At 45.4% G+C, this 26862-nt stretch overlaps 1 protein-coding gene, 2 non-coding genes and 1 pseudogene across 5 annotated transcripts; all 4 read left to right on the forward strand.

Annotated features, from left to right (window-relative positions):
* Positions 1–309: 309 nt before the first annotated feature.
* On the forward strand, positions 310–825 carry LOC141581637 (non-histone chromosomal protein HMG-17 pseudogene; annotated as a pseudogene).
* A 2828-nt stretch (positions 826–3653) lies between these two features.
* TPT1 (tumor protein, translationally-controlled 1) lies at positions 3654–18443 on the forward strand. Of its 3 annotated transcripts, XM_074387742.1 has the most exons (7): positions 3659–3824; positions 4086–4159; positions 4680–4870; positions 5305–5410; positions 6071–6187; positions 18186–18263; positions 18405–18443. In XM_074387742.1, exons 1-7 carry the CDS (start codon positions 3797–3799, stop codon positions 18426–18428), a joined length of 618 nt encoding a protein of 205 aa, XP_074243843.1. In that variant the 5' UTR covers positions 3659–3796; the 3' UTR covers positions 18429–18443. The 3 variants fall into 3 exon arrangements, with proteins under 3 accessions (XP_074243842.1, XP_074243843.1, XP_003934411.2); XM_074387741.1 differs by having other exon boundaries at positions 3654–3824; positions 18186–18443; XM_003934362.4 differs by lacking the exons at positions 18186–18263; positions 18405–18443 and adding an exon at positions 7631–8165 and having other exon boundaries at positions 3665–3824.
* LOC120365834 (small nucleolar RNA SNORA31) lies at positions 7445–7574 on the forward strand. The gene has a single exon (XR_005580677.1). It is a non-coding gene; the product is annotated as a small nucleolar RNA SNORA31 (small nucleolar RNA).
* Positions 8567–8700, forward strand: LOC120365835 (small nucleolar RNA SNORA31). Its single transcript, XR_005580678.1, has one exon. It is a non-coding gene; the product is annotated as a small nucleolar RNA SNORA31 (small nucleolar RNA).
* Positions 18444–26862: the final 8419 nt, after the last annotated feature.

A 26862-nucleotide genomic window follows, 5' to 3' on the forward strand; every position in this document is an offset into this window, starting at 1 on the left:
CTCAGCCTCCTGAGTAGCTGGGACTACAGGCACGCGCCACCATGCCCAGCTAATTTTTTGTATTTTTAGTAGAGACAGGGTTTCACCATGTTGACCAGGATGGTCTCGATCTCTCGACCTCTTGATCCACCCGCCTCAGCCTCCCAAAGTGCTGGGATTACAGGCTTGAGCCACCGCGCCCGGCAACCAAAGGCAAGATTTTAATCTAAGGTGCCTTGACTCTAACTTCAGTACATTTTTTCACCACAACTATATTTTTATAAAACTTGGGAGCAGTGTGAAGAAGAAGAGGCAAGAACGACCCCCGGACCGACCAAAGCCCACGCACCACTGTATCCCGCGCCCAGTGCCTACGTCCCGCTGCCGTCGCCACCATGCCCAAGAGAAAGGCTGAAGGGGATGCTAAAGGAGATAAATCCAAGGTGAAGGACGAACCACAGAGAAGATCTACCAGGTTGTCTGCTAACCCTGCTCCTCCAAAGTCAGAGCCCAAGCATAAAAAGGCCCCTGCAAAGAAGGGAGAGAAGGTACCCAAAGGGAAAAAGGGAAAAGGTGATGCTGGCAAGGAAGGGAATAACCCTGCAGAAAATGGAAATGCCAAAACAGACCAGCACAGAAAGCCGAAGGTGCTGGAGATGCCAAGTGAAGTGTGTGCATTTTTGATAGCTGTGTACTTCTGGTGACTGTACAGTTTGAAATACTGTTTTTTAATCAAGTTTTATAAAAATGCAGAATTTTGTTTTACTTTCTGTTTTTTTTTTTTTTTAAGCTATGTTGTTAGCACACAGAACACTTCATTGTTGTTTTGGGGGAAGGGGCAGATGTCACTAATAGAGTGTCTCCAAAGCTGGATTGATGTGGGGAAACGCCTTACCCTTCTAGTTTTGAGAGACTTCCTCTTGGCTCCCAGGAGGAGGGATTCCCTGACTTTGACACACATGGCCACCTTGGCACACAAAAGCCTTGTGGTATGGAAACACAAATTCGCTTTTATGTCCTATTCTCCCTTTCCGTCTTTCAGCATAGACTTAACTCCCTTAAGCCCAGGCATCTGTTGGGACCTGACCCCCAGTCATTGGTTACCAGTGTGTCAGGCAATCTGGACTTGCCAGTGATGCCACTGAGATGGCACCTGTCAAAAGAGCAGTGATTCCATTTCTAGATTGTGGATCTTCAGATGAATTCTGCCATTTTCATTTCACTTCCTGAAAGTCAGGGTCGGCTCGTGAAAAGTTGTTAAACAACATGCTAAATGTGAAATGTCAACCCTCACTCACTTTCCCTGTTCGGAGCATCAGATGAAGACTTCATTGGGTTTTACGGTGGCTTTCTGATTTTTGGTAGTCCATCAAAGAAGGGAGTTTGAAAGTTGTTGTATACTGTTAACGATTGTCTGCCCACGTCCTGGCTGAAATACCATGATTGTTTATGGAAATTATCTTTAATAACGCTGGATACAGTTTGGCTTGGAAAAAAAAAAACAAAACTTGAAGAAATGTTTTGACCTGAATATGAGACTGGATAGTTGAATGTAATGTTTGAGGGTACTGCATGGATCAATGACAGTATTTCTGAATAGTCTGGAAATATTAAAACTGAGGAAAATAGGCCGGGCGCGGTGGCTCAAGCCTGTAATCCCAGCACTTTGGGAGGCCGAGGCGGGTGGATCACGAGGTCGAGAGATCGAGACCATCCTGGTCAACATGGTGAAACCCCGTCTCTACTAAAAGTGCAAAAAATTAGCTGGGCATGGTGGCCCGTGCCTGTAATCCTAGCTACTCAGGAGGCTGAGGCAGGAGAATTGCCTGAGCCCAGGAGGCGGAGGTTGCGGTGAGCCGAGATCGCGCCATTGCACTCCAGCCTGGGTAACAAGAGTGAAACTCCGTCTCAAAAAAAAAAAAAAAAAAAAAAAAAAAAAAAAAAAAACTGAGGAAAATAATTATACTGTGCTACATCAGGAAAAAGATACGGTCACACAATATTAATGTGTGATAACCATCTCATTCATTCCAGAAATAAGAGGTTTCAGAGAGCCTTCACTGACCATGTGTCAGAAGATATCCATTTATTTTCAGATCCCATTTTTAGCTTCCTCCCAGTTGCCCAATGTCCTCTGAAGTTTTCCATCCAAGATCCCTATCTTAAGGAGGTCCATTTCTTGGCTCTTCCATTTGACTTCTCCATCATTCCAGTCGCCATCCTGCGTCCTGCTCTTTCCCAAGGGTTGTATTCTTACTCAGCTAAATGTTATATTATTGGCTTTATGAACAACTGTTGATGTATTATAATTGTCTGATGCTTTGAGTTTATTAGAACGAACACTTTGATGAGAGTAAGACTGGATCGAACTTGTTCACAATTGGGGCCTCCGTGCAAATCCTAGTTCTAAGGGATACAGAGCCCAAAATACCTGTGAAATGGAACAAGCTTTCACACTTCATACTGGCATACATCTTTGCCTTATGCCAAAGACGTGAGGATGCCACTAAATAAGGAAGTCATATTTTGTTTTTGAGCCAGTCTTGCTCTATCATCCAGGCTGGAGTGCAGTGGTGCAATCACAGCTCAGTGTAACCTCCAACTCCCAGGCTCAAGCGATCCTCCAAGCTCAGCCTTCCTAATAGCTGGCATTACAGGCAGGCACCACCGCACTCAGTTAATTTAAAAATTTTGTTTCTGTGTAGAGACAGAGTTTCGGTAGTTGCCTCCCAAAGTGCTGGGATTACAGGCATGAGCTACCATGCTGGGCCTGTTTTAATACTTAGTAATTGGGTGTAAACTACTTCGAAGAAAGGGGGGGCAGGTGAGAAACTCCCTTTGTTTGTTTGACCCTCTAGCGCCAGGGATAAAATTTCAACTTCATCTTAAAGTAACAACGTACTTTTCCAAGACCAAGTGCGAAACAGTAAAGGGAAGAGCTAGCTCTGTAGCTGTCCGCCACAGAATGCCACAAGCTTTCAACTGTGGGGCAAAATTGGAACACATGGAAACCTTGTGCAAACTCCCGTGACAGCTTCCCTTCTCCCCAAGTCCCCTCCCACAGACCCTGCGCCTCCACAATTATTCCCCCAGGGCCCGAGCGGGATGACTTGGGTCCCACTACCCGGAGTCAGATTTGCCCCAAGAAAGGCATCCGAAAACTCCAGCTGGGGCAGCCCCGGGGCAGATGTTGCAAAGTTCTCAGAGGCGCCGGGAAGCTCCGAGGTCTCCCCCAGGCCAGAGAGCATAACCCTCCCTAAATGAAATGTTCCCCTACATCTGTTGATACTCTGGTTCCCAGAAAACGGTGGAACCTAGGCTGAACGTGGCGTAGAAAGAAAGTTTAAAGAGATTTCATCTAAGCCCCGCTCAGCCCCCAGTACCTCTCCCGGTGGCCCAGACCCCGCTTCCCCTGCTCCGCCCACCTAGGGCTCGGGAGTGCCCCGAGAGCGCGCCTCCTCCCCGGCTGCGCGCGCACCTCCCCGCCCCCATACCCACCACCTCGCGTGACCAGTGGAACAGTCTTGTGTCTCCACCTCAAGTCCCCGGATGCTCGCTTCCCCAACTCGCCCCCTCCCCGCTGTGGCCCCGCCCCCGCGTGGCTCTGCGTGCCACGTCACCGCTGCGTCGCTTCCGGAGGCGCAGCGAACGATGACGTAAGAGACGTGCCCTCTATATGAGGTTGGGGAGCGGCTGAGTCGGCCTTTTCCGCCCGCTCCCCCCTCCCCCCTAGCGCCGCTCCGGCTGCACAGCGCTCGCTCCGAGCTTCGGGCTCCTGCTAAGCTAGCGCCGCCGTCCTCTCCCGTCAGCCGCCATCATGATTATCTACCGGGATCTCATCAGCCGTGAGTCCTCACTGCACTACCCTTACTGCCGCACACGGGGTCCTGGGGTGCGGGTGGGGGGTGGGAAAGGCGCAGCCGTCCGGGCCTAGGGGATGCCGGTGACCTTAACCGAGTGCGCAGGGATCGGTACCGGGGCTCGCGCTCGGCTCTGGAGCCCTCGCGAGGGGCTGACGCCGCGTGCGGCTGCCGGCGCGGGAAATGCGGGAAATGGCGGCGCCGGGTCGGGGCCTGCGGTGACGGGCGGTTCTGTGTATTCGGCAGACGATGAGATGTTCTCTGACATCTACAAGATCCGGGAGATCGCGGACGGGCTGTGCCTAGAGGTGGAGGGGAAGGTGAGTCGGTCGGGCCTGCGCGTGGGGGAGGTCGGGGCGGGCCGCGCCAGGCAGGCTCGGGTTTCCGCCGCTCCCCCGCCTGAGGTTGTGCAATCCTCCCCGCCGCCTCCTGGCGGAGGAGACGCTCTTTCCGGGCTCGGGTTTTTCTAGAAAACTGGAGGCGGAGCTGAGCCTGGAAATAGGCCCGCCGCCTCGGCGCCCATCCTCCTCCCGGGGTTGTCCGGGACACGCTGTCTCTGGTTTAGGAGCCCAATCCCTTTCGTGTTTACCCTGCCCCTACTTACCAACCCGAGGCACTCGATGTCAGCAACTGCAAACAACTTTTTAATGATCCTATTTTGTTCTGGCCAACGATGGACAACTCTTTTTTTAAGTTAGGTCGTTTCGGAAAATCCACAGGTCACACCTTGATTCCCATAATGGTGCTTTTTTGATTTTCATCAAGAACTAAGAATGTTTCTTAGCTGTTGGTGTGGAAGGTGCTTTGAAGATGCAACTATACTGCTTTTTGTTAACGCAGATGGTCAGTAGGACAGAAGGTAACATTGATGACTCGCTCATTGGTGGAAATGCCTCCGCTGAAGGCCCCGAGGGCGAAGGTACCGAAAGCACAGTAATCACTGGTGTCGATATTGTCATGAACCATCACCTGCAGGAAACAAGTTTCACAAAAGAAGCCTACAAGAAGTATATCAAAGATTACATGAAATCGTAAGTGATACTGGCAGCACTTAGCTGATGTCTAGAATCTTAAGGGATTTAAAGATGGGGTAACTTTTGAGTTTCTTTTGAGCATTGAATATACTTGCCTTTTTTATTAATGAGTTCACTGACAAGAGTGGTTTCTTTTTCTGTGAGCGTACTGAAGCCTGCAGTCTGGGTTCCGTTTAGAGTTAGAATAGTACTTTGAAAATAGTCAACAAGAAATGTCAGAAATACGAACATTCTTGAAAGATAACTTATGTGAACAGGTGGTGGGATTACAGCCGTGAGCCACCGCGCCCAGCTATTAATTAGTAATTTCTTAACAGCTGGTTGCCTTTTTCAATGTTCTTACTTTTTTTAAGCTTGGGTATTTTTTTACTTTAAAAATTGATTTTACTGAAAATTCAATAATTTAACCAGTTAATGAAATGTTGTTTTAGAATCAAAGGCAAACTTGAAGAACAGAGACCAGAAAGAGTAAAACCTTTTATGACAGGGGCTGCAGAACAAATCAAGCACATCCTTGCTAATTTCAAAAACTACCAGGTAAATGCCTTAAGTATTTGGATCAAAGGATTGTATAATTTTAACTGCAAGAGCAAAAATTAAGTTCATTCATCTTCAATTCTATACTAGTATTCCAGGTGTAGAAAGTAGCTTTCTCAGCGCTCAAGTGTTTTCAAATCCTGCCTTCTGATGGAAAACTTCTTTCCCAGATGACATTTCTTCAGTTTTTCTTCTCAAAAAATGCTTAACCTCCTAAGTGTTCAGCTTTCTGTTTACAATTCTAATGTGTCTTATTGCTACTGGTCCTCCTGATGTATCTGAACATGTTCTACTTCTGGAAAATGTCAGTGGCTTTCGTTACCTCTAATTATCCAACTTCATGCATCCCTTGGCCATAAGATACAAACTATGATATATTCTGTCACTGTCAGCCCTATGTTGCAATTGTGCTTGACTATATAAGCACACTTCAGGGTCTGAGAAAGTAAAGGTTTCCATAAAGCCTAGTGTTCTGTATTGCTCTGTATTCTTACTTAGGTGACTATTAAGGTGCCTAATTGAGTGAACAAATGATTATGGTGAGTGAGTATCAGAGCTTTTGGGTACTGGAATTCTCCTGATTTTGTACTGTAGTTAGTTTTGAATGGCATGTATTTGTATGTAATGGTCTAATTCTAGGTATTTTGTTTGCTTCCCAAGTTCTTTATTGGTGAAAACATGAATCCAGATGGCATGGTTGCTCTATTGGACTACCGTGAAGATGGTGTGACCCCATATATGATTTTCTTTAAGGATGGTTTAGAAATGGAAAAATGTGTAAGTACAAAGGAGTGGATTAAAATCAGTAATGTAAAAAATAGATATATTAGATGGGATTCCAGTTGTTTTGTGCCACTGGGATAGAATGTTTCACGTGTAAAAGATTCTTAGGGTATAAAAAGGCTTAGAATCTTATTTGTGGAAACACTTGAGTGCAGATGGGGCATCATAAAGTACAGTTTCGGCAGGGCGTGGTAGCTCACACCTCTAATCCCAGCACTTTGGGAGGGATTAGGGTGGATCACCTGAGGTCAGGAGTTGAGACCAGAAAAACAAAAAATTAGGCACGGTGGCAGGCATCTGTAATCCCAGCCACTCGGGAGGCTGAGGCAGGAGAACTTGGGAGGGTTGCAGTGAGCTGAGATCCCACCACTGCACTGGAGCCTGGGTGACAGAATGAGGTTCTGTCTCCAAAAAATACAGTTTAAATGCTGAGGAAGATGGAGAGCACCATTGATTTTCCTCTAGATAGACCTCACAGGTAGGCCTTACTTCACTTCATCATGTTTTGCTGTATACATAAGGATTAATTCATATCATTGTTTTTACTTTGGTTTACTGATCATTGGCAGCTGATGATTGAAAGCCTGCTGCCAGTACTGGCTTTTAGTAAACATGCTGACTGCTGAACTGGTGTGCAAATTGTGTTAGTAAATATAAGTAACTGAATGTCTGCTGTGCAGGGCTGGGAGCTGTACAGAAACTGAGGCATTCATTATTCTAGCTTTCATAGGTTTCTGTATAAATTAGGAAGAAGATAAACATAAGTCTATACTGAACAAGTGAGATTAGAGTCAACAATAGACAGAAATTACTTAGAACTGTATAAGATGACTTACCGCCGGGCACGGTGGCTCACGCCTGTAATCCCAGCACTTTGGGAGGCCGAGGCGGGTGGATCACGAGGTCAAGAGATCGAGACTGTCCTGGTCAACATGGTGAAACCCCGTCTCTACTAAAAATACAAAAAAATTAGCTGGGCATGGTGGTGCGTGCCTGTAATCCCAGCTACTCAGCAGGCTGAGGCAGGAGAATTGCCTGAACCCAGGAGGCGGAGGTTGCGGTGAGCCGAGATCACGCCATTGCACTTCAGCCTGGGTAACGAGCGAAACTCTGTCTCAAAAAAAAAAAAAAGATGACTTACCAAAGGGGTTATTCAGATGGTATCTGAGGTTTTTGTTGGTAGAGCAGGGGTGGGTGGCACATGCCACAGACTTCTGGAAAATGAGCTACTGCTGATTTGGTAACGGTCTCCTGCATCCACTGATAGACCTTGAACAATTGGCTGTTGTTCTTTTGGTTTGCACTAGGATGCAAAAGAAAGAAATCCCTGCGCTTTCTGTCTGTCTTTGTGGCGGCCCAGATTGAATTGGGGAATACATCTATAGCCTAGAAATGTAGGCTTACATGTTTATGGTAATGTAATTTTTGTTTTTACAGTAACAAATTTGGCAATTACTTTGGATCTATCACCTACCATCGTAACTGGCTTCTGCTTGTCATCCACACACCAGGACTTAAGACAAATGGGACTGATGTCACCTTGAGCTCTTCATGTATTTTGACCGTGATTTATTTGGAGTGGAGGCATTGTTTCTAAGAAAAACATGTCATGTAGGTTCTCTAAAAATAAAATGCATTTAAACTCATTTGAGAGAATGCCTTTTAGTTTAATACATATTTAAACTAAATTCGTCCTATAGTGTTCGTGGAGAAGCTAGAGCCTGGTTGTAAGCTACTGCTAGAAAGAATAAGACTCATCAATTAACTTCTACAGTGGAAACTACTTCTGGGACTGGAATATAAAAAAAAGAATCAAAGGTTTTGATTGTGAGTTGCAATAAAGGGAAAGACCATGCTCATAGCAGTGCCAACATCTGAAGTGGAGCCTTACCCATTTCATCATCTACAACGGAAGTAGTAACTGGAGGAGATTACCAAGAGAATAAAAAGAGACTAATTCAGTTGGAAGCAACTTTGTCTCAGCTTATTTAACGTAAAGAGAGCCAAGTCTCGGGATGAATGTTAAACTCCCTGGTAACTAGAACAGGGACTGGCAAACTAGCCTGTCCAGCCACCTGTTTTGTACTCTTCAAGGTGGTTGCATTTTTAAACGGTTGAGGGGAAAATATCTTGTGGGACGGAACTTATATTTGTGTCCAGTTATATTGGAACATGGCTATGCTCACTCATTTATGGATTGACCATGGCTGTTTTCACTGCACAGGCAGAGTTGTGTCGGACACTGAGGCCTGCAAGTTTGCCAGCCCGATTTAAAAGATGAAGTTACACAGAATGTGGGCTGGCTGGTGGGCAGAGGGGTGAAAGTGTTCTTTATATTGTATCTGAAAAGATGGTGTCAGAATGAATGTGAAAATGCATCTATTTGACAGACCTGGAGCAGTTGCTATCTGCTGCTAAGGTTTCCACTACAGATGCAAGAAAAACATGTCCTTGCGCTTTCCGTCTGTCTAATTGTGGCAGCTGAGATTGAATAGAGGAATACAGGGTAAAAACGGGAAGAGAATGCTTGACACAGCTTGCTTACCAGGCTTAGAGTGCATTGGCACAAGTGGCTCCCTGCATCTGCCTCCTGGGCTCAGGCCGTTTTCCCACAGCCTCACTAGTTGCTGGGACTACTGGCATACACCCCTATGGCCATCTTAATTTTTGTAGAGACCTGGTCTTGCTTATTTGTCCAGGCTGGTCCCAACTCCTGAGCTCAAGATCTGCCCACCTCAGCCTCCTAAAGTGCAAGCCCAGCCTGGGAGGAGAAATAGTTCCTACCACCCTTATCTCATTAATCACATTTGTTAAAGGTTAGAAGCAAGCCAGTGACTCTGGTCTGCTCGAACATGTGAATCTAGTGATTGAGCAATCTGGAGTTTGTCCTAGTGTCCAGAATCTGGGCCAGACACATTGTGTGAACGTTCCCTGAATCCCCATGATTTGAAATACATATTAAGAACTTCACACTTGATGACAATTTTAAGCATTCTGATAGTTGTTTTTTGTAGACACGGTCATCCCATGTTGCTCAGGCTGGTCTCGAACTCCTAACCTCATAATCCTCCAGCTTTAGCCTTCTAAAGTGTTAGGATTACAGGTGTGAGCCATTGCACCTGGCTCAGCATTCTGGTTTCGGACATTTTAATGAGAAAAGTATGAGTGATCTACATGGCCTTTTGTCCTCTGAAACACTAGCAGGAAGGGAATTTTCAGGCAGTGGTCAAAGCTGGGAAGATAAGGATAATGGAAAGGGGCTTGAGGTGAGACATGGAGGCTGATAGGTGAACTGGCCTTGGAAGTCTGAAACAGCAGACTAGCAGCAATTCAGAGGCTTTGTGGGCTCCATTGCTCCAACTTGTTTTGAAAATGGTCAGTTCTGTAGAAGAGGCCCTATTTTCTCTGTTGTCCTTGCAGTGCTCTTAGCTGTTTTCCCAACGTCCAGATCCAACCAAGATTGGGTTAGCTTTTTGTCGTGTCTTTAAGCCAGAGTGATGAACTCCAGCTGTTTACCTAATGATAAACCTTTGAAGATTTCAAATAGAACTTCTCAGACTTTGAAGACTGTCTCATATCTTTTTCTGGTTATTCTTAGAGTCAAGATGTTTGGGGCAAGAATAAGGATGTGCACATGAGAAAAGCTCATAACATTTTATCTTTGATGCTAAAGTGTAATACAAGCATGTTTTAGTAGCCTGCGGGCCCTAGGGTTTGTTAACGTGTGGAGAACAATTGAGTGGAGCAAGAGGACTTTTCTAGGAAGGTCCTTGTAATGTGACATTTTAAAACGAAGGTGTGGAAGCCATGTGGGTATCAGGACGGACCATTCCAGGCCAAGACAGCAGTCTTGGAATGTGATATGTACTGGGAACAGAGTGGCCCCTTTGCTAACCCAAGATGTAAGGGTTGTAGAGCAGTGTGAGTGCACAAGGAAGACCAGACCTCAAGAAAACCATTGGAGCTCTGAGCAGAAGAGATACATGATAGGAGTTAACATTTACAAGGCTCACTTTGGCTTTCAGGTAGCAGGGTAAAAGCATAGAGTAATTGTGTATGATATAGTGTTAAAGCAAAGATGATAGTGGCTTAGTCTAGGGTGGTAGACGGGTTAGGAAATGAAGATAGAGACGATATACTGATAGGTTGAGTGAGGATGGATTTAATGTCAAATATTTTGGTCTGAGCATCTGAAAGAAAGGAGTTGGCACTGAGATGGGAATTCAAGAATTTAGTTTTGGATGTGTTAAATTTGAGATGCTGATTCTTCAGAGAAGTCTAAGCTGGAGAACTCTACTAGACAGTGGGAAGATCTCAATAGATGACACAAGAAACTGATACTGGATAAGGTCATTTGGAGAGAGGATAGACTGCACTCCAACAGGAGATTGGTTGACAAGGAGAAGCCAACAAAGGTAATTAAGAGGAGCTCCCCCTGCCACCACTGCACTTGTACTCGGAAGGCTAAGGCAGGAGGATTGTTTGAGGCTAACCTGGTTACCATAGGTTTACCGTCTCTAAAATGTAGCCAGGTACCAGACTCATACCTGTAATCCCAGCACTTTGGGAGGTTGAGGAGGGAGGATCACTTGAGCTTAGGAATTTGAGGCCAGTGTGGGCAATGTAGCAAGACCTAAAAAAATTTGTTAGGCATCTGTAGTCCCAGCTACTCGGGAGACTGAGCTGAGAGGATGGCTTGAGCCCAAGAGGCTGAGGCTGCAGTGAGCTGTGATCACACCACTGCACTCCAGCCTGGGTGACAGCAAAACACTATCTCAAGAATAAAAGTTTAAAATTTTTAAAAAGGAACTGCCTGGAGGTAACCAAGGGAGAGCCTTCCAGAGGTCAGGTGGAAAAAGTTTTAGGAAGGAGGAAGTTGTCAACAGGGTTACCTGTTGCAAAAGGCTTAAGTAGTGTGAGGCCTGATGGTAAACTTGACTATTGTTGAATTTCACTAGTGGGGAAGAAAGCCTAATTAAAATGCACTCAAGAGACTAACAGTCACAGGCATGAAACATACAGGTATATGGTTTTTTATTATGTGTGTGTCTGCTTCAGCAATAGGTGTGAATTACTCATTTGGATCATCAGGAGTTTCAAAGTCTAGTTAAGTCAGTTAGATTTGTGTTGATGTAAATTCTATCATTCTGAACTACAAGGGATTGTCAGTAACTTACTGCAAACCAAACTGGTGGTGATTATGATAAAATTGCAAGACGAAATCTCACCAACTTGAAAAAACACTGATAACAAAGCATCCTTAAGGATGTATATGTGCGCACACAGGTGGGAGTGGAGTGACTGGCTGGCTGCCAGAATACTGAGTAAAACAGGACTAAAACCAGGAGGCTTTGAATTAATGGGATTGGCCGTGCGCGGTGGCTCAAGCCTGTAATCCCAGCACTTTGGGAGGCCGAGGCGGGTGGATCACGAGGTCAAGAGATCGAGACCATCCTGGTCAACATGGTGAAACCCCGTCTCTATTAAAAATACAAAAATAATTAGCTGGGCATGGTGGCGCATGCCTGTAATCCCAGCTACTCAGGAGGCTGAGGCAGGAGAATTGCCTGAACCCAGGAGGCGGAGGTTGCGGTGAGCCGAGATCGCGCCATTGCACTCCAGCCTGGGTAACAAGAGCGAAACTCCGTCTCAAAAAAAAAAAAAAAAAAGACTGAATTAATGGGATTAGTGATTTATAACTAGTGGGTTACTACTATACTCTGGCAATTGGCATGTGTTTCTAGACTATCCATAAGAACTGTGGGTGCAACTTGAGGATTCTAGAAACATTTAATATTTCATTCCAAAGGAAAAAACCTTGCTTAAAGTAGTTTTGTTGTTGTTGTTTTATTTATTTATTTAGAATTTCGCTCTTGTTGCCCAGGCTGGAGTGCAGTGGCGTGATCTCAGCATACCATACATAACCTCCACCTCCTTTGTTCAAGCAATTCTCCTGCCTCAGCCTCCTGAGTAGCTGGGATTACAGGCACTCACTACCACACCAAGCTATTTTTTTTTTTTTTTTTTTTTTTGTATTTTTAGTAGAGACAAAAGTTTCACCATGTTGGTCAGGCTGGTCTTGAACTCCTGACCTCATGATCCACCTGCCTCAGCCTCCCAAAGTGCTGGGATTACAGATGTGAGCCACCACACCCGGGCAAAGGATTTTTAACAAGCAAGTAAAGAAAAAGTTGCCATGGCTAGGCATGGTGGCTCATGCCTGTAATCCCAACTACTTGGGAGGCTGAGGAGTCCAGGAGTTTGAGATTCAGTGAGTTAATGTCTACAACACTGCCCTCCAGCCTGGGTGGTAGAGGGAGACCCTGGCTCTTAAAAGAGAGAAAGGTGCTGTGATAGAATATATTGTTTGCTGGGAAGAAAAAAAAAAAGAGGAAGGTGCCACATACCTTCCATTGAATAAAAGTTGGCTATTAGCTGGACTCTAAATGTGGAGTTTGCAGAGAAGTTAAAAATCATAATAGTGCTGACAGTTTCTATGTATCCCACTGAAATCCTCCAAGACTATCCCTTAATGATAAATCAGGCCCCTGTGCTGATCAGCAGTTCAAAACAGACTTTACTACTGTAAGGCATATTTTTAACTACCAGATCTTTCCACTTTATTTTTTTGGGAGCCTGTAGAGTGGTTACACATAACTTTCATATAATTGAGCCTGGAAGTTGTCATTTACCATTCTTCCATATGCAGGGCCATGAGAACCTTTGGGACTGGATGTGGTTTTAGCTGGAGTCGATAAAATTCCATGAGAAACATCAAATAGGAGTTTAAGGGAAGATTCTTTCCAAACTAATTTGGGTGGTGATGCTTCCCTCAATTACTTTCTCCTCCATTCATTTACATATGCATTCCACTCTTCTCTGAGTTCGCAGGTAGAGCAAAGAGCACAAGTTGGGAAGAAAACTGGTGATATTTTATGTGTGAGTCACAATCTTCAGACAAAGGGAAATTTAGACATCAAGGGACTCACTGGCGTGGTCCTCTGGGAGGGACACACAAGCTACAATTATTAGTTAAGTTATAATACAGTATTTTTAACAGTAGGACAGTAGAGCTACTAGCCACCATTTATTTACTCCTGAGTTTCTGGATTTCTTTTTTTTTTTAATCAGGGTCATGCTATGTTGCTGGAGCTGATCTCAAACTCTTGGCCTCAAGTCATCCTCCTGTGTTGGCCTCCCAAAGTGCTGGGATTACAGGTCTTAGCCACCACATCTGGCCAACAACTAGATTTCTAGTAACTAAATGTTAGAAAGGACTGGGCCGGGTGTGATGGCTCATGCCTGTAATCCCAGCACTTTGGAAGGCCGAGGCAGTCAGACCACTTGATCTCAGGAATTTGAGACTAGCCTGGACAACATGGTGAAATCCCATCTCTATAAAAAATAGAAAAAAAAAAACTACTTGTATACTTGTTGATTTTCTCCATGTGTAAAGAAAGCAGATAAGCCCTAGTTTATTATCAAATGTGGCTTGCCCATGACCTCATCTAGAGCACAGGGTTATCAAATTGGTAGAAATTTGGCAAATCAGAGAAAGTTGGTGTTTTCTGGACATCTATTCAAAACAGCTATACATGCAGTTTTCTTTTCCTTGAGTATATTTGGGAGTTGTCCTTAAGAACTACCAATTTATCATTTAAGTCAAACACCCAAACTAGGATTCAACCTGGGATGGTAGGGGGGAACCAGCAGTTAAAGGAAAATTGCTGCAAATAAAATTAAAAAGAAAAAATGAATACCTCTTGACTACTTCACTAAGGTGGAAGAATGTGCATCAACAGATGGCAAGTATAAAATTGGAAGCTCAGCAAACTCAGATCTTGGGCATGATGCACCGTAACCTTTTCTTCATTATGTTCCTAGCACTCTATTCTTCTATGCCTCTCCCACTGTTATTAGCTTGAAGGGACTCAATCCACAGCGGTGGGTTTTGTCAGATGGAACACAGGCTGTGTGTTAGAACCCTTGGTGATTGCCATTATATCAGCATGGTGGTAACACCAACTGCTGGCATCTATTAAAAGTAAAAGTGACTAAGCTTCTGAAATTTGGTTAAGTAATGTGCAACCTGTTCCTCTCTGTTCCATAGACCAGGGAGGAGGAGGAGGAGGACTGGGTGTTGAGTGTGAGAGCCACAGATATTTTCGTGTAAGGGAGGAAAGATTGCTTTCCACACCCATCACTACGTTCATGACTGGGGCCCCTATTACAAAAGACAGATAGACAAAAGCAAAACATACGCATTTCTAAAATATGTTTTCTTTGACATGGGAGCCTTCATAAGGAAAGGAGAATCCAAAGAAACTGGTGAGCTTGTGTATTTTTATGTTTTGGTTTCATGAAGAGTGGAGAGTTGTGCAGAAGTATTGGACAAAAAGTACAATCTAATGGTAAACTGGGGGAACTTGGCAAGGCCTGTTTGTTCAGATTCTTCTGTCTCTGTGTCTTCAGAGATGAGAATACTTATTTCCCCTGGGTATATGGAGGGTACCTCTCGAATGAGAGTTATTTATTTATTTGAGACGGGGTCTCACTGTATTGCCCAGGCTGAAGTGCAGTGGTGTGATCATAATTCACTGTAGTCTCAAACTCCTATGCTCAAGAGATCCTCCCACCTCAGCCTCCCAAAGTGTTACGATTGCAGGCATGGGCCACTGTTCCAAGCCTACACCACACCTATTGAATTAGAATATCCAGCATTTAACTTTTGAGGGTGTTTGTTAGTTTTTGTTTTTGAGATGGAGTCTCGATCTGTCGCCCAGGCTGGGGTGCAATGGCACAATCTCGGCTCTGTGCAACCTCCACCTCCCGGGTTCAAGCAATTCTCCTTCCTCAGCCTCCTGAGTAGATGGGATTACAGGCACGCACCACCACACCCAGCTAATTTTTTTGTATTTTTAGTAGAGACGGGTTTCATTATGTTGGCCAGGCTGGTCTCAAATGCCTGACCTCATGATCCACCTGCCTTGGCCGCCCAAAGTGTTGGGATTACAGGCACAAGCCACAGTACCCAGTCTTGTTTATTTTTTAGAGTCTCACTTTGTCACCCAGGCTAGAGTGCAGTAGTACAATCTCAGCTCACTACAACCTCTGCCTCCCGGGTACAAACGATTCTCCTGCCTCAGCCTCCTGAGTAACTGGGATTACAGGTGCCCACCACCATGCCTGGCTGCTTGTTTGCCTTTTTTTTTTTTTTTTTTTTTTTTTTTTTTGAGATGGAGTTTTGCTCTTGTCTCCCAGGCTGGAGTGCAATGGGACAATCTCGGCTCACTGCAACCTCCACCTCCCAGGTTCAAGCAATTCTCCTGCCTCTACCTCCCTGGTAGCTGGGATTACAGGCACCTGCCACCATGTGCCCTGCTAATTTTTGTATTTTTATTAGGGACGGGGTTTCACCATGTTGGCTAGGCTGGTCTCATACTCTTGATCTCAAGTGATCCACCCGCCTCGGCCTCCCAAAGTGTTGGGATTACAGGTGTGAGCCACCGTGCCCAGCCGCTTTTTTGTATTTTTAGTAGACATGGGGTTCATCATGTTGCCCAGGCTGGTCTTGTGATCTGTCTGCCTCAGCCTCCCAAAGTGCTAAGATTACAGGCATGAGCCACAACTCTCGGCCAGAATATCCAGCATTTTAAAAGCCCCTCTGAGATTTCAGCTCCCTGCTGAGGGTGGAGAAACCACTATTATAGCAGGAACCATGGGAAGGAAATGAGCTCATGAGATAAAGGAAAACAGCCCAGGCAGCTGGCTTGTGGTTACTGCCTTCTTGCTAAAGTAACATATAAAGTGCCAGAGTGGAAAGGAATCTGATGCGCCTATCCAGTGCTCAGGGCCCTTGACTTACATCCGTCTTTTTTTTTTTTTTTTTTTTTTTTTTTGAGGCGGAGTTTCGCTCTTGTTACCCAGGCTGGAGTGCAATGGCACGATCTCGGCTCACCGCAACCTCCACCTCCTGGGTTCAGGCAATTCTCCTGCCTCAGCCTCCTGAGTAGCTGGGATTACAGGCACGAGCCACCATGCCCAGCTAGTTTTTTGTATTTTTAGTAGAGACGGGGTTTCACCATGTTGACCAAGATGGTCTCGATCTCTCGACCTCGTGATCCACCCGCCTCGGCCTCCCAAAGTGCTGGGATTACAGGCTTGAGCCACCGCGCCCGGCGACTTACATCCGTCTTAACCACAGTGCCGAAAATGCCCTGCAGTGCCCGAGGTGTGGCTTGGCCTCATTTCCACATGCTCTGTTAATGCAATCATATTTTAACGCAGTCTAAACTGACATTTGCTTTTTTTGGGTAATATCAGACAGGAGACTTGTCTTGAGTTTCTGCCAGCTAAAACTTGTCTTCATGCTTGCTGCTGAAACCAGGTCTGCCCCATTCACACACTGGTGCAGTTGGATTTTGGACTCACACACAGGAGCTTACACTGTGATATCTTTCTCTCATTTTGCATACCAGATGTCTCAGCATCCGATTTGTACTTTAGATTATTTTTCTTCCTAATTCCTTTTTCTTTTTTAAAATTCTATTTTAGCTCAGCTAAAACAAATGAAAGATGATAACCATCTGCATCAATTTGGCAGACTTACAAGAAAAAAAGCATTCTTTCCATTTCGGCATGTGGAATTAGTACCATGCAGTGGTGGTGTTTTGAAATCCGGGTTCTAATAAAAGCCCCACCACTTGCTAGCTGGTGGTGAGAACTGCAGCATCTTAACCTCTCTAAACCTCAGTATCTCCATCTAGAAAACATTCTCATACTTACTTCATTGACTGATTTGGTAAGTAGAGGCTATCATAGGAGTGTCTTCACCGTGAGAAATTCTTACAGTATTGGTCTCTGCTGTGAATCAGTGGAAAATACAGGATGCCTGCTCACATTCTCTGACTTTTGTGTAGCCTTGGGAAACTGCAACAAGAATATGTTTTAGGGCAGGATGCGGTGGCTCATGCCTGTAATCCCAGCACTTTGGGAGGCTGAGGTGGGCGGATCACCTGGGGTCAGGAGTTCAAGACCAAAATGACCAACATGGAGAAAGCTCCATCTCTACTAATAAATAAATAAATAAATAAATAAATAAATAAATAACTGGGCGTGGTGGCATGTGCCTGTAATCCCAGCTATTCCAGAGGCTGAGGCAAGAGAATCACTTGAACCTGGAGGCAGAGGTTACAGTGAGCCTAGATCACGCCATTGCATTCCAGCCTGGGCAACAAGAGTAAAACTCCATCTTTAAAAAAAAAGAAAGAAAGGAGGCCGGGCGCGGTGGCTCACGCCTGTAATCCCAGCACTTTGGGAGGCCGAGGCAGGTGGATCACGAGGTCAAAAGATCGAGACCATCCTGGTCAACACGGTGAAACCCCGTCTCTACTAAAAATACAAAAAATTAGCTGGACATGGTGGCGCACGCCTGTAATCCCAGCTACTCAGGAGGCTGAGGCAGGAGAATTGCCTGAACCCAGGAGGCAGAGGCTGCGGTGAGCCGAGATCGCGCCATTGTACTCCAGCCTGGATAACAAGAGCGAAACTCCATCTCAAAAAAAAAAAAAAAGGAAAAAGGTTTAGATTTTAACCCTATGTCTTTTGACATAGATTCTTCTTCAGGGTTAACAAGCAGTTTTGTTTTGTTTTGTGATGGAGTCTTACTGGAGTGCAGTGGCGCGATCTTGGCTCACTGCATCCTCTGCCTCCTGGGTTCAAGCAATTCTCTGCCTCAACCTCCTGAGTAGCTGGGATTACAGGTGTCTGCCACCACACTGGGCTAATTTTCGTATTTTTAGTAGAGACAGGATTTTACCATCTTGGGCAGGCTGATCTTGAAGTCCTGACCTTGTGATCCACCCACCTCGGCCTCTCAAAGGGCTGGGATAACAGCCCTGATATCACTTTAAAATGGCGACTCATACCTTGCCTGTGTCCTGTGAAACTTTTCTCTGTGTGCCTATATTCTCTTTTTTTTTCCCGCAAACAGAACATTGCAGGGTGGATGCTAGTCTTGAAAGTTTGGTCCTTTCCTCTTGGCCACTTTCCGGAAGAAAATGCTTGTGAGGTGAGTGAGAGGCTGATACGTACTGCTGCAACTGGCCCTACCCTGGGGCTGCCGGATGACAGCACCACGGCCTTTTCCTTTTTTAAAAAAAAAATTTATTATTTATTTATTTTTTCCTTTTTCTTTCAAAACCACCATCAGAAGAAACCGCAGCATTTTCAATAGGTGGCCTGCCTGGGAGGAGGAGGGACAAATGTGCCACGGCCATCGTGGAGAACGAACACCTATGCAGTTGGAGAATGCTAAAGACACCCAAGGGTGTCGTCCTCGCCCTCCTGAAAGAAGCTAAAAAGTTCCAGGCTTAGAGCGCTACAGATATAGAGATTCTGGATAGAAAGAAAAAAAAAAAAAAAAAAAGGAACTCTCACCAGGGCTATCAGGTATTGATATGACTTATTTGCGGACACAGTTGTATAGAATTATTATGTGGCAAAGATGAAGATCATGCTGGAATGTCTTTCATGTATCCCTTGGTGGAGGCAGTGGGCAGTATGAAGGCACAAGATAGCTGGTGAAGTCTAACCTTGTGGCCTGGAGGCCACATGATAGGGTGGCAGTGTCTTGTTCTTCTCTACATGCTTGGGCCCTCATTCTGTTTTCTCACATTCACTCCATCCTAGTGTATTCTTGGATTGTCTCCTTCCCCTTGAGATTCTGCTTCTAACTAAAGCCAAATATCAGACCAACTTTACCTGTCTCATTATACCAATCACAGGCAGATTCTTTATCTTTCTTCTTCTTTTTAAGACAGAGCCTTGCTCTGCTGCCCAGGCTGGAGTGCAGTAGTACAATCACAGCTCACTGCTGCCTGAAACTCCTGGGCTCCAGCAATCCTCCCCGTTTGGCCTCCCAAGTAGCTGGTATTATAGGTACGCCACATTACGCCTTGCTTAATTTTCTAATTTTAGTAGAGACGAGGTCTGCCATGTTGCCCAAGCTAGTCTCCAACTTGAGGGCTCAAGTGATCCTCCTGCCTTGGCCTCCCAAAGTGCTGGGAATATAGGCATGAGCCACTGTATCTGTCCTACATTTTTTGTCCTACATTATCTGTCCTTTTATTTTTTTGAAATGGAGTCTTGCCCCTGTTGTACAGGCTGGAGTGCAGTGGCGCGATCTTGGCTCACTGCAACCTCCACCTCCCATGTCCAAGTGATTCTCCGCCCGAGTAGCTGGGATTACAGGCACACGCCACCATGCCTGGCTAATTTTTGTATTTTTAGTAGAGACGGAGTTTCGCCATGTTGGCCAGGCTGGTCTCGAACTCCTGACCTCAGGTCAGGAACTCCTGATCCACCTGCCTTGGCCTCCCAAAGTGCTATGATTACAGGTGTGAGCCACCGTACCCGGCCACCATTTTTTAGACAGGGTCTTGCTTTGTTACTCAGACTGGTGTTCAGTGGTGCAGTCTTGCAGCCTCGACCTCCTGGGCTCAAGTGATCCTCCCACCTCAGACCCCCAAGTAACTGGGACTACAGGCGTGCACCACCAGGCCCAGCTAATATATATTTTGTAGAGACAGGGTTTTGCCGTGATGCCCAGGCTGGTCTTGAACTCCTGAGCTCAGCAATCCACTCACTTTGTCCTCCCAAGGTGCTAGGATTACAGGCGCAAGTCACCCCTCCCAGCTACATTTCTTTTTAGAGAGAAAAGACGGTTCATTAAACTTCAATATAGCCAGGTTGAAAATGTTTCAGATGTGAGACATGCAATAAACTGGTTGCACTAATGGCCCAAACAGTCTCCTTGTATCCCTGCCCTTTGCAATGCGGCTCTGCAGCTACTCCCACCAAGGGGGAAATCTACTTCCCCCTCCTTCACCACCAGCTCTGCGACTTGCTTTGACCGTGAGAATGTGACAGAGTGTTGATGTGACAGTTCCAGGTCTAGGCTTCAAGAGGCCCTGAGCACTTCTTTCTCTCCAAACACTGCCTCTACTGGGAACACAGTCCTGGACCGGCTGCTGGAAATGGGAGACCGGGTGAAGCAGGGATGAATCATTCCAGCTAAGGCCATCCGAGAACAGCCAGCTGCCCTGACAGCTGACAGCAGAGGCACCAGAAAGCCTGCCCCAGATGACCCAAGACCAGAAGTTCCCAGCTAATTAAACTCTGCCTAAATTGCTGATCCCCAAAATCTTAAACTAAATCAATGGTGGTTGTTTTAAGCCACTAAGTTTTGGGGTGTGTTGGAAACAGATGCTTGGTGCTGCAAAGAAAAATTAGCACTCAGACAATAGATTTTTTTACTTCCTGGACTGCAGGAAGGGTACCCTTGCTAGCCATTTTGCCAGAGAGTACAATGAACAAAGGAAAAGCAGACATATTTATCCCTTGCGCATTTGGGGTTGTCCTTACTGCTGTGTCTGATCTCTGTTGGCTGGAGCCAGATCTTACAGTATAAACTAAAACCCGACTGGCTAACAACTTTTCTAAACAGGTAAAAGCAATGGAGAGCTGGGACATGCCTGTGAGCACGTCCAGCAGAGATACCTTGGCTAAAGTACAAAGACACAGAATGTACTACGTGCCAGTAAGCATGGTATGTTTAACAGCTACATAGGATAGGGCTTAACAAAGAGTTATTAGCACACTTATTATTTATTCTTTAACAAGAAAGGAAACTTTAAAGAGGAACTTTTCTACTCCCCACAGGGTGGGTTTATGTAGCATAATTCTGGTAGTAGGTAACTGTTTCAGGAGAAGACAGAAATGGTTCTGATAATTAGAACCACAATGACTCCCCTATTTATGTCACCAACCAAGACTTCTCCCTTGAATTCCAGACCCAAGTATCCAGCCACCAACCCAACATTTCTATAATCAGAACCAAGCTCTTGATAACACCTCAAAATTTACTCCTCCTATAGCCACAGCCTTTACTATCTTGATAAAATGGAGAACTTTCCATTTCCAGGTGCCCAGGCCTAATCCTTGCACCCTTCTTTAACATTTCTTTCTTTCACATTCCATGTCCAGTTTCTTAGCAAATCCTGTGGGCTCTACCTCCAAAATATATCCAGAATCTGCTCACTTTTCACCAACTCTATGGCTACTACTCTGACCCAAGCTCCCATCATATCTTAACTGATTGTTCCAGCAGCATCTTATTTTTTTTGTTTCCAAGTTAATTGGGCACCTTGTATGTTGCCTGGCAACCCTAACCAGGCATCTTCTATTTCACAGCCTCTGCATCTGCCCAAATCCTCTTCCCAGATAGCTGCATAGCCCACTCTCTGACCACCTTTAAATTTCTGTTCAGATGATATTTTGTCAATATCAAGAGATCTTCCTGGCCAGGGACGGCGGCTCACACCTGTAATCCCAGCACTCCATGAGGCCCAAGGTGGGTGGGGTCGGGAGTTTGAGACCAGCCTGGCAAACATGGTGAAAACACGTCTCTACTAAAATACAAAAATTAGCCAGGCATGGTGGCATGTGCCTGTAATCCCAGCTACTTGGGAGGCTGAGGCACAGAGAATCACTGGAACCTGGGAGGCAGAGGCTGCAGTGAGCCGAGGTCACACCACTGCACTCCAGCCTGGGGGAGAGAGTGACACTCTGTCTCAAAATAAATAAATAAATAAAAGGCCTTCCTGGACCACCACATTTCACATTGATTCATTCATTCATTCATTTGTTTAATTTTTTGAGACAGAGGATTGCTCTGTCACCCAGGCTAGAGTACAGTGGCATGATCTCGGCTCACTGCAACCTCTACCTTCTGGGTTCAAGTGATTCTTGTGCCTCGGCCTCCAGAGTAGCTGAGACTACAGGTGCACATCACCACACTCAGCCAATTTTTGTATTTTTAGTAGAAACAAGGTTTCACCACGTTGGCCATGCTGGTCTCAAACTCCTGACCTCAGGTGATCCTCCCGCCTCAGCCTCCCAAAGTGCTGGGATTGCAGGCGTGAGCCACCACACCCGGCTGACCACCACATTTAAACCTACCTTCCCACCATGGTATGCCCAACCCTCTTGTTTACTTTTTCTCCACGACACCTATTACCATGTAACATACTAAGTATTTTACTTACTTACTTGTCATCTGTGTCAACCCCAATCCCATGCAAGCTTCAAGAAGGCTTGGTTTTTCTTTGTTTTGGTTTGCTCGCTGCTGAATCCTCAGTGGTTGATTTTCTATGTCAACTTGACTGCACCAGAGGGTGCCCAGATTAAATACTGTTTCTGGGTGTGTCTGTGTGGGTGTTTCCAGATGAGATGAGCATTTCTGGCAGTGGAGTCAGTGAAGTAGATGGCAAGTGTGAGTAGACATCACCTAATCCATTGAGGGCCTGAATAGAACAAAAAAACAGGAAGGAGAAGTTCACTCCTATTGCTGCCCGCCTACCCGCTTGAGCTGGGACATTGATCTTCTCCTGCCTTTGCAATGGGATTTATACCATTGGCTTCCCTGGTTCCCAGGCCTTTGAGCTTGGACTGAATTACACCACTAGCTTTTCTGGGTCTCTAGCTTGTAGATGCCAGATCATGAGACTTCCTAGCACCCATAGATATGAGCCAATTTCTCACCTGAATACCACATCCCCTTTTTCCATCTTGGTGAAACAGCTTTCTAACAGTTTACTGAGAAGCTACGTTTTTTTTTAGCTGGGTGTGGTGGCACACATCTGTAGTTCTAGCTACTAGGGAGGCTGAGGCAGGAGAATCACTTGAACCCGGGAGGCGGAGGTTGCAGTGAGCCATGATCACGCCTCTGCACTCCAGCCTGGGCAACAGAGTAAGACTCCATTCCCCCACCCACAAAAAAGAAATACGTTTTTATATTAATTTATTTCATTTAACATGGGTCAGAATCTCAGCAGAGCTTCCTTAGCTGCCTCCATAGAATAGTGGCAGACTGGGAGACTTGAGTCTTAAGTTACCAGACCTGGAGAAGATAACCTGCTCCCTACATTAAAAGGACTGTGTTCTTACTGTCTTTTTGTCTTTGCTTTTATTTTTTATTTATTTATTTTTTAAGACGGGGTTTCACCATATTGGTCAGGCTGGTCTTGAACTCCCGACCTCTGGTGATTCACCCACCTTGGCCTCCAAAGTGCTTGGATTACAGGTGTGAGCCACCACGCACGGCCGTCTTTGTTTTTTACATGGAGTCTCGTTCTGTTGCACAGGCTGTAGTGCAGTGGCATAATCTAAGCTCACTGCAACCTCTGCCTCCTGGGTTCAAGCAATTCTCCCACCTCAGCCTCCTGAGTACCTGGGATTAAAGGTGCCCACAACCACATCTGGCTAATTTTTGCATTTTTAGTAGAGATGGGCCTTCACCATGTTGGCCAGGCTGGTCTTTGGACTCCTGACCTCAAATGATCTGCCCACCTCAGCCTCCCGAAGTGCTGGGATTACAGGCATGAGCCACCATGCCAAGCCTGTCTTTTTGTCTTCAGAGTATGTCTGCATTCCTATTTCTTGGTGCATTCTGCACTGTCACCAGAGGCACCAGTGCATCCTGCCCTGCTCATGCACCGCATGTATTGTAAAAGCGAGGCAGCAAGGCACAGAAGGAGGGTATGTGTTATTATATAATGTGATGCACTGTTGGGCACAAAGCCCAAACCCTGCCACCCAACCCAGATGGGAGTTATTACACAGTGACATTTCCCTGCAGTGTCTTGTAACATTAGACTTTCCTTTTCTTTCTTAGAATTCTTTAAAACACACTTCCCTTGAATATAAATAACTTCTTAAAATATTGGAAAGTAGCTATCCTGCCAGGTTATAGCAGGAGGTTAGCATAAAAAGAAAGCTTCAATTCCCCCCCACCATTATTTTGTTCTTCATTAATTTAATAGCAACCTAGACTTTAATCTGAATATAGTACGACACTGCAGGAGTCTGAAATCAATAGTGATGTCATTAAATTGCCACTTTAAATCTGCTCACCCTGGCTGCTGACACCACTTCCTCTCCCTGGGCAAACTACAGATTCTTAACAATCAACTCTTAGCATGCATGCTCTCTTTCTCTCTCTCTCTCTCTCTCTCTCTCTCTCTCTCTCTCTCTCTCTCAATCTAAACTATAAGAGAAAACTCTTGCTTTGCATTTTCTGACTCTCCAAAGTATCTGTGGTAAAGGATTGGTTTTCTTTCTTCTTTTCTTTTGAGACAGAGTCTTGTTCTGTCACCCAGGCTAGAGTACAGTGGGGCCATCTCAGCTCACTGCAACCTCAGCCTCCTAAGTTCAAACAGTTCTCCTATTTCAACTTCCTGAGTAGCTGAGATTATAGGCGCCCACCACCACAACCTGCTAATTTTTGTATTTTTAGTAGAGGTGGTGTTTCATCATGTTGGCCAGGCTAGTCTCAAACTCCCAACCTCAGGTGATCCACCTGCCTCCGCCTCCCAAAGTGCTGGGATTACAGGCATGAGCCACTGCACCTGGCCAGAAGACCCAGTTTTCAAAAACAAATAAATAAATAATAAAAATCAACATTATTGTGGTATAATTTATATACAGTAAACTGCATCCATTTACATTGTATACTTTGACGAGTTTTGATGGCTCTGTATGCCCATTAAATCACCACAATCAAGCTACAGAGCATTTCCATCATTCCCAAAAAGTTCCTACTGCCCCTAGTTCTAAGCAGCTACTTAGAACCACTTAGAAAGCTTTTGTCGGCCGGAGGTGATGGCTCATGCCTGTAATCCCAGCACTTTAGGAGGCTGAGGAGGGTGGATCATCTGAGGTCAGGAGTTCAAGACCAGGCTGGCCAACGTGGTGAAACCTCGTCTCTACTGAAAATACAAAAATTAGCCAGGCATGGCGGTGGGCACCTGTAATCCCAGCTACTCCGGAGGCTGATGCAGGAGAATCGCTTGAGCCTGGGAGGCAGATGTTGCAGTGAGCCGAGATGGTGCCATTGCACTCCAGCCGGGGCAAGAAGAGCAAAACTCCATCTCAAAAAAAAAAAAATGCTTTTGTTACTACAGATTAGTTTTTCATTTTCTTTTCATTCATTTTAATGATTTTGAGATTCATGTTGTTGAATATTTCAGTAATTTTTCTCTGTGTTACAGAGTAATATTCCAGTTGAATCCTGTTGATGTTTCTTAGTTTTTATGAATAAGGCTGCTATGAACACTTATGCATAAGCCTTTGCATGGAAATATATTTCATTTCTCTTGGGTAAATACCTAGGTGTAGAATGGCTGGGCTGAATCATAGATACGTGTTTAACTCCAAACCCATTTTTCCAACTCGGGTTCCCACGGTTCTTCTTACCCACCTTTGAGCCAAACTGAATTATTTACTTTTTCTCGGCTATGTCCTAGTATCTCCTGCCTCCTCACTTTCGTGGTATTCCTTTGGCTTAGAACATCCCTGTTCAGATCATTCCAGCTACATTAGCTTGGTTCAAGTACCATCGCCACAAAGGCCTCTTTCTTCCCCTCAGTTAATCATGACCAAGTTAAGCTACACCATTCTTTTTTTTTTTTGGACACGGAGTTTCGCCCCTGTTACCCAGGCTGGAGTGCAATGGCGCGATCTCGGCTCACCGCAACCTCCGCCTCCTGGGCTCAGGCAATTCTCCTGCCTCAGCCTCCTGAGTAGCTGGGATTACAGGCACGTGCCACCATGCCCAGCTAATTTTTTGCACTTTTAGTAGAGACGGGGTTTCACCATGTTGACCAGGATGGTCTCGATCTCTCGACCTCGTGATCCACCCGCCTTGGCCTCCCAAAGTGCTGGGATTACAGGCTTGAGCCACCGCGCCCAGCTTAAGCTACACCATTCTTTTGGAGATAATCTCTTTTAATTTTGGTTGAGTTCTTGTCTCTTCTTCTAGATCCTAATTATCTTTGATCATAGGATCTGTATCCAGTTCAGTTTGGTGGCTCCCACATGGCCTACCTTGTTAGGTTCTTTGCATAAGGCACTCAGTAAATTTTTTTTTTTTTTTTTTTTTTTTTTTTTTTTTTTTTTGAGACAGAGTCTTGCTCTGTCGCCCAGGATGGAGTATAGTGGCACGATCTCAGCTCACTGCAACCTTTGCCTCTCGGGTTCAAGAGATTCTTCTGCTTCAGTCTCCCAAGTAGCTGGGATTACAGGTGTGCACCACCACAGCTGGCTAATTTTTGTATTTTTAGTAGAGATGGAGTTTCGCCATGTTGGCCAGGCTGGTCTTGATCTCCTGACCTCAGGTGATCCACCCACCTCAGCCTCCCAAAGTGCCCAGCTGCCAATATATTCTAGATTAATAAGAGATTTAAAAGATCAACCAACCACAATGTACAGACCTTATTTGTGTTACCGGAAAGGGGTCCCAATCCAGACTCCAAGAGAGGGTTTGTGTATCTCGCAGAAGAGAATGCAGGGCAGTCTGTAAAGTAAAGTGAATGCAAGTTTATTAGGAAAGGAATAAGGAATGGCTACTCCATAGAGCAGTCCCAAGGGCTGCTGGTTGCCCAATTTTATGGTTATTTCTTGATTATTTGCTAAACAAGGGGCGGATTATTCATGCCTCCCCTTTGTAGACCCTACAGGGTAACTTCCTGATGTTACGTGGCATCTGTAAACTGTCATGGTGCTGGTGGGAGGGTAGCAGTGAGGATGACTGGATGTCACTCTCATTGCCA

Source organism: Saimiri boliviensis, chromosome 16 (genome assembly GCF_048565385.1).
Source record: "Saimiri boliviensis isolate mSaiBol1 chromosome 16, mSaiBol1.pri, whole genome shotgun sequence".
NCBI lineage: Eukaryota > Metazoa > Chordata > Mammalia > Primates > Cebidae > Saimiri > Saimiri boliviensis.

Bases quoted from the DNA above. Each gene is read 5' to 3' on its own strand.
- TPT1 (XM_074387741.1), top strand. From the start codon at position 3,797: ATGATTATCTACCGGGATCTCATCAGCC. The intron at 3,825-4,085 runs GTGAGTCCTCAC...TGTATTCGGCAG, and splicing joins CTACCGGGATCTCATCAGCC to ACGATGAGATGTTCTCTGAC. The intron at 6,188-18,185 runs GTAAGTACAAAG...TCCCGCAAACAG, and splicing joins GTTTAGAAATGGAAAAATGT to AACATTGCAGGGTGGATGCT.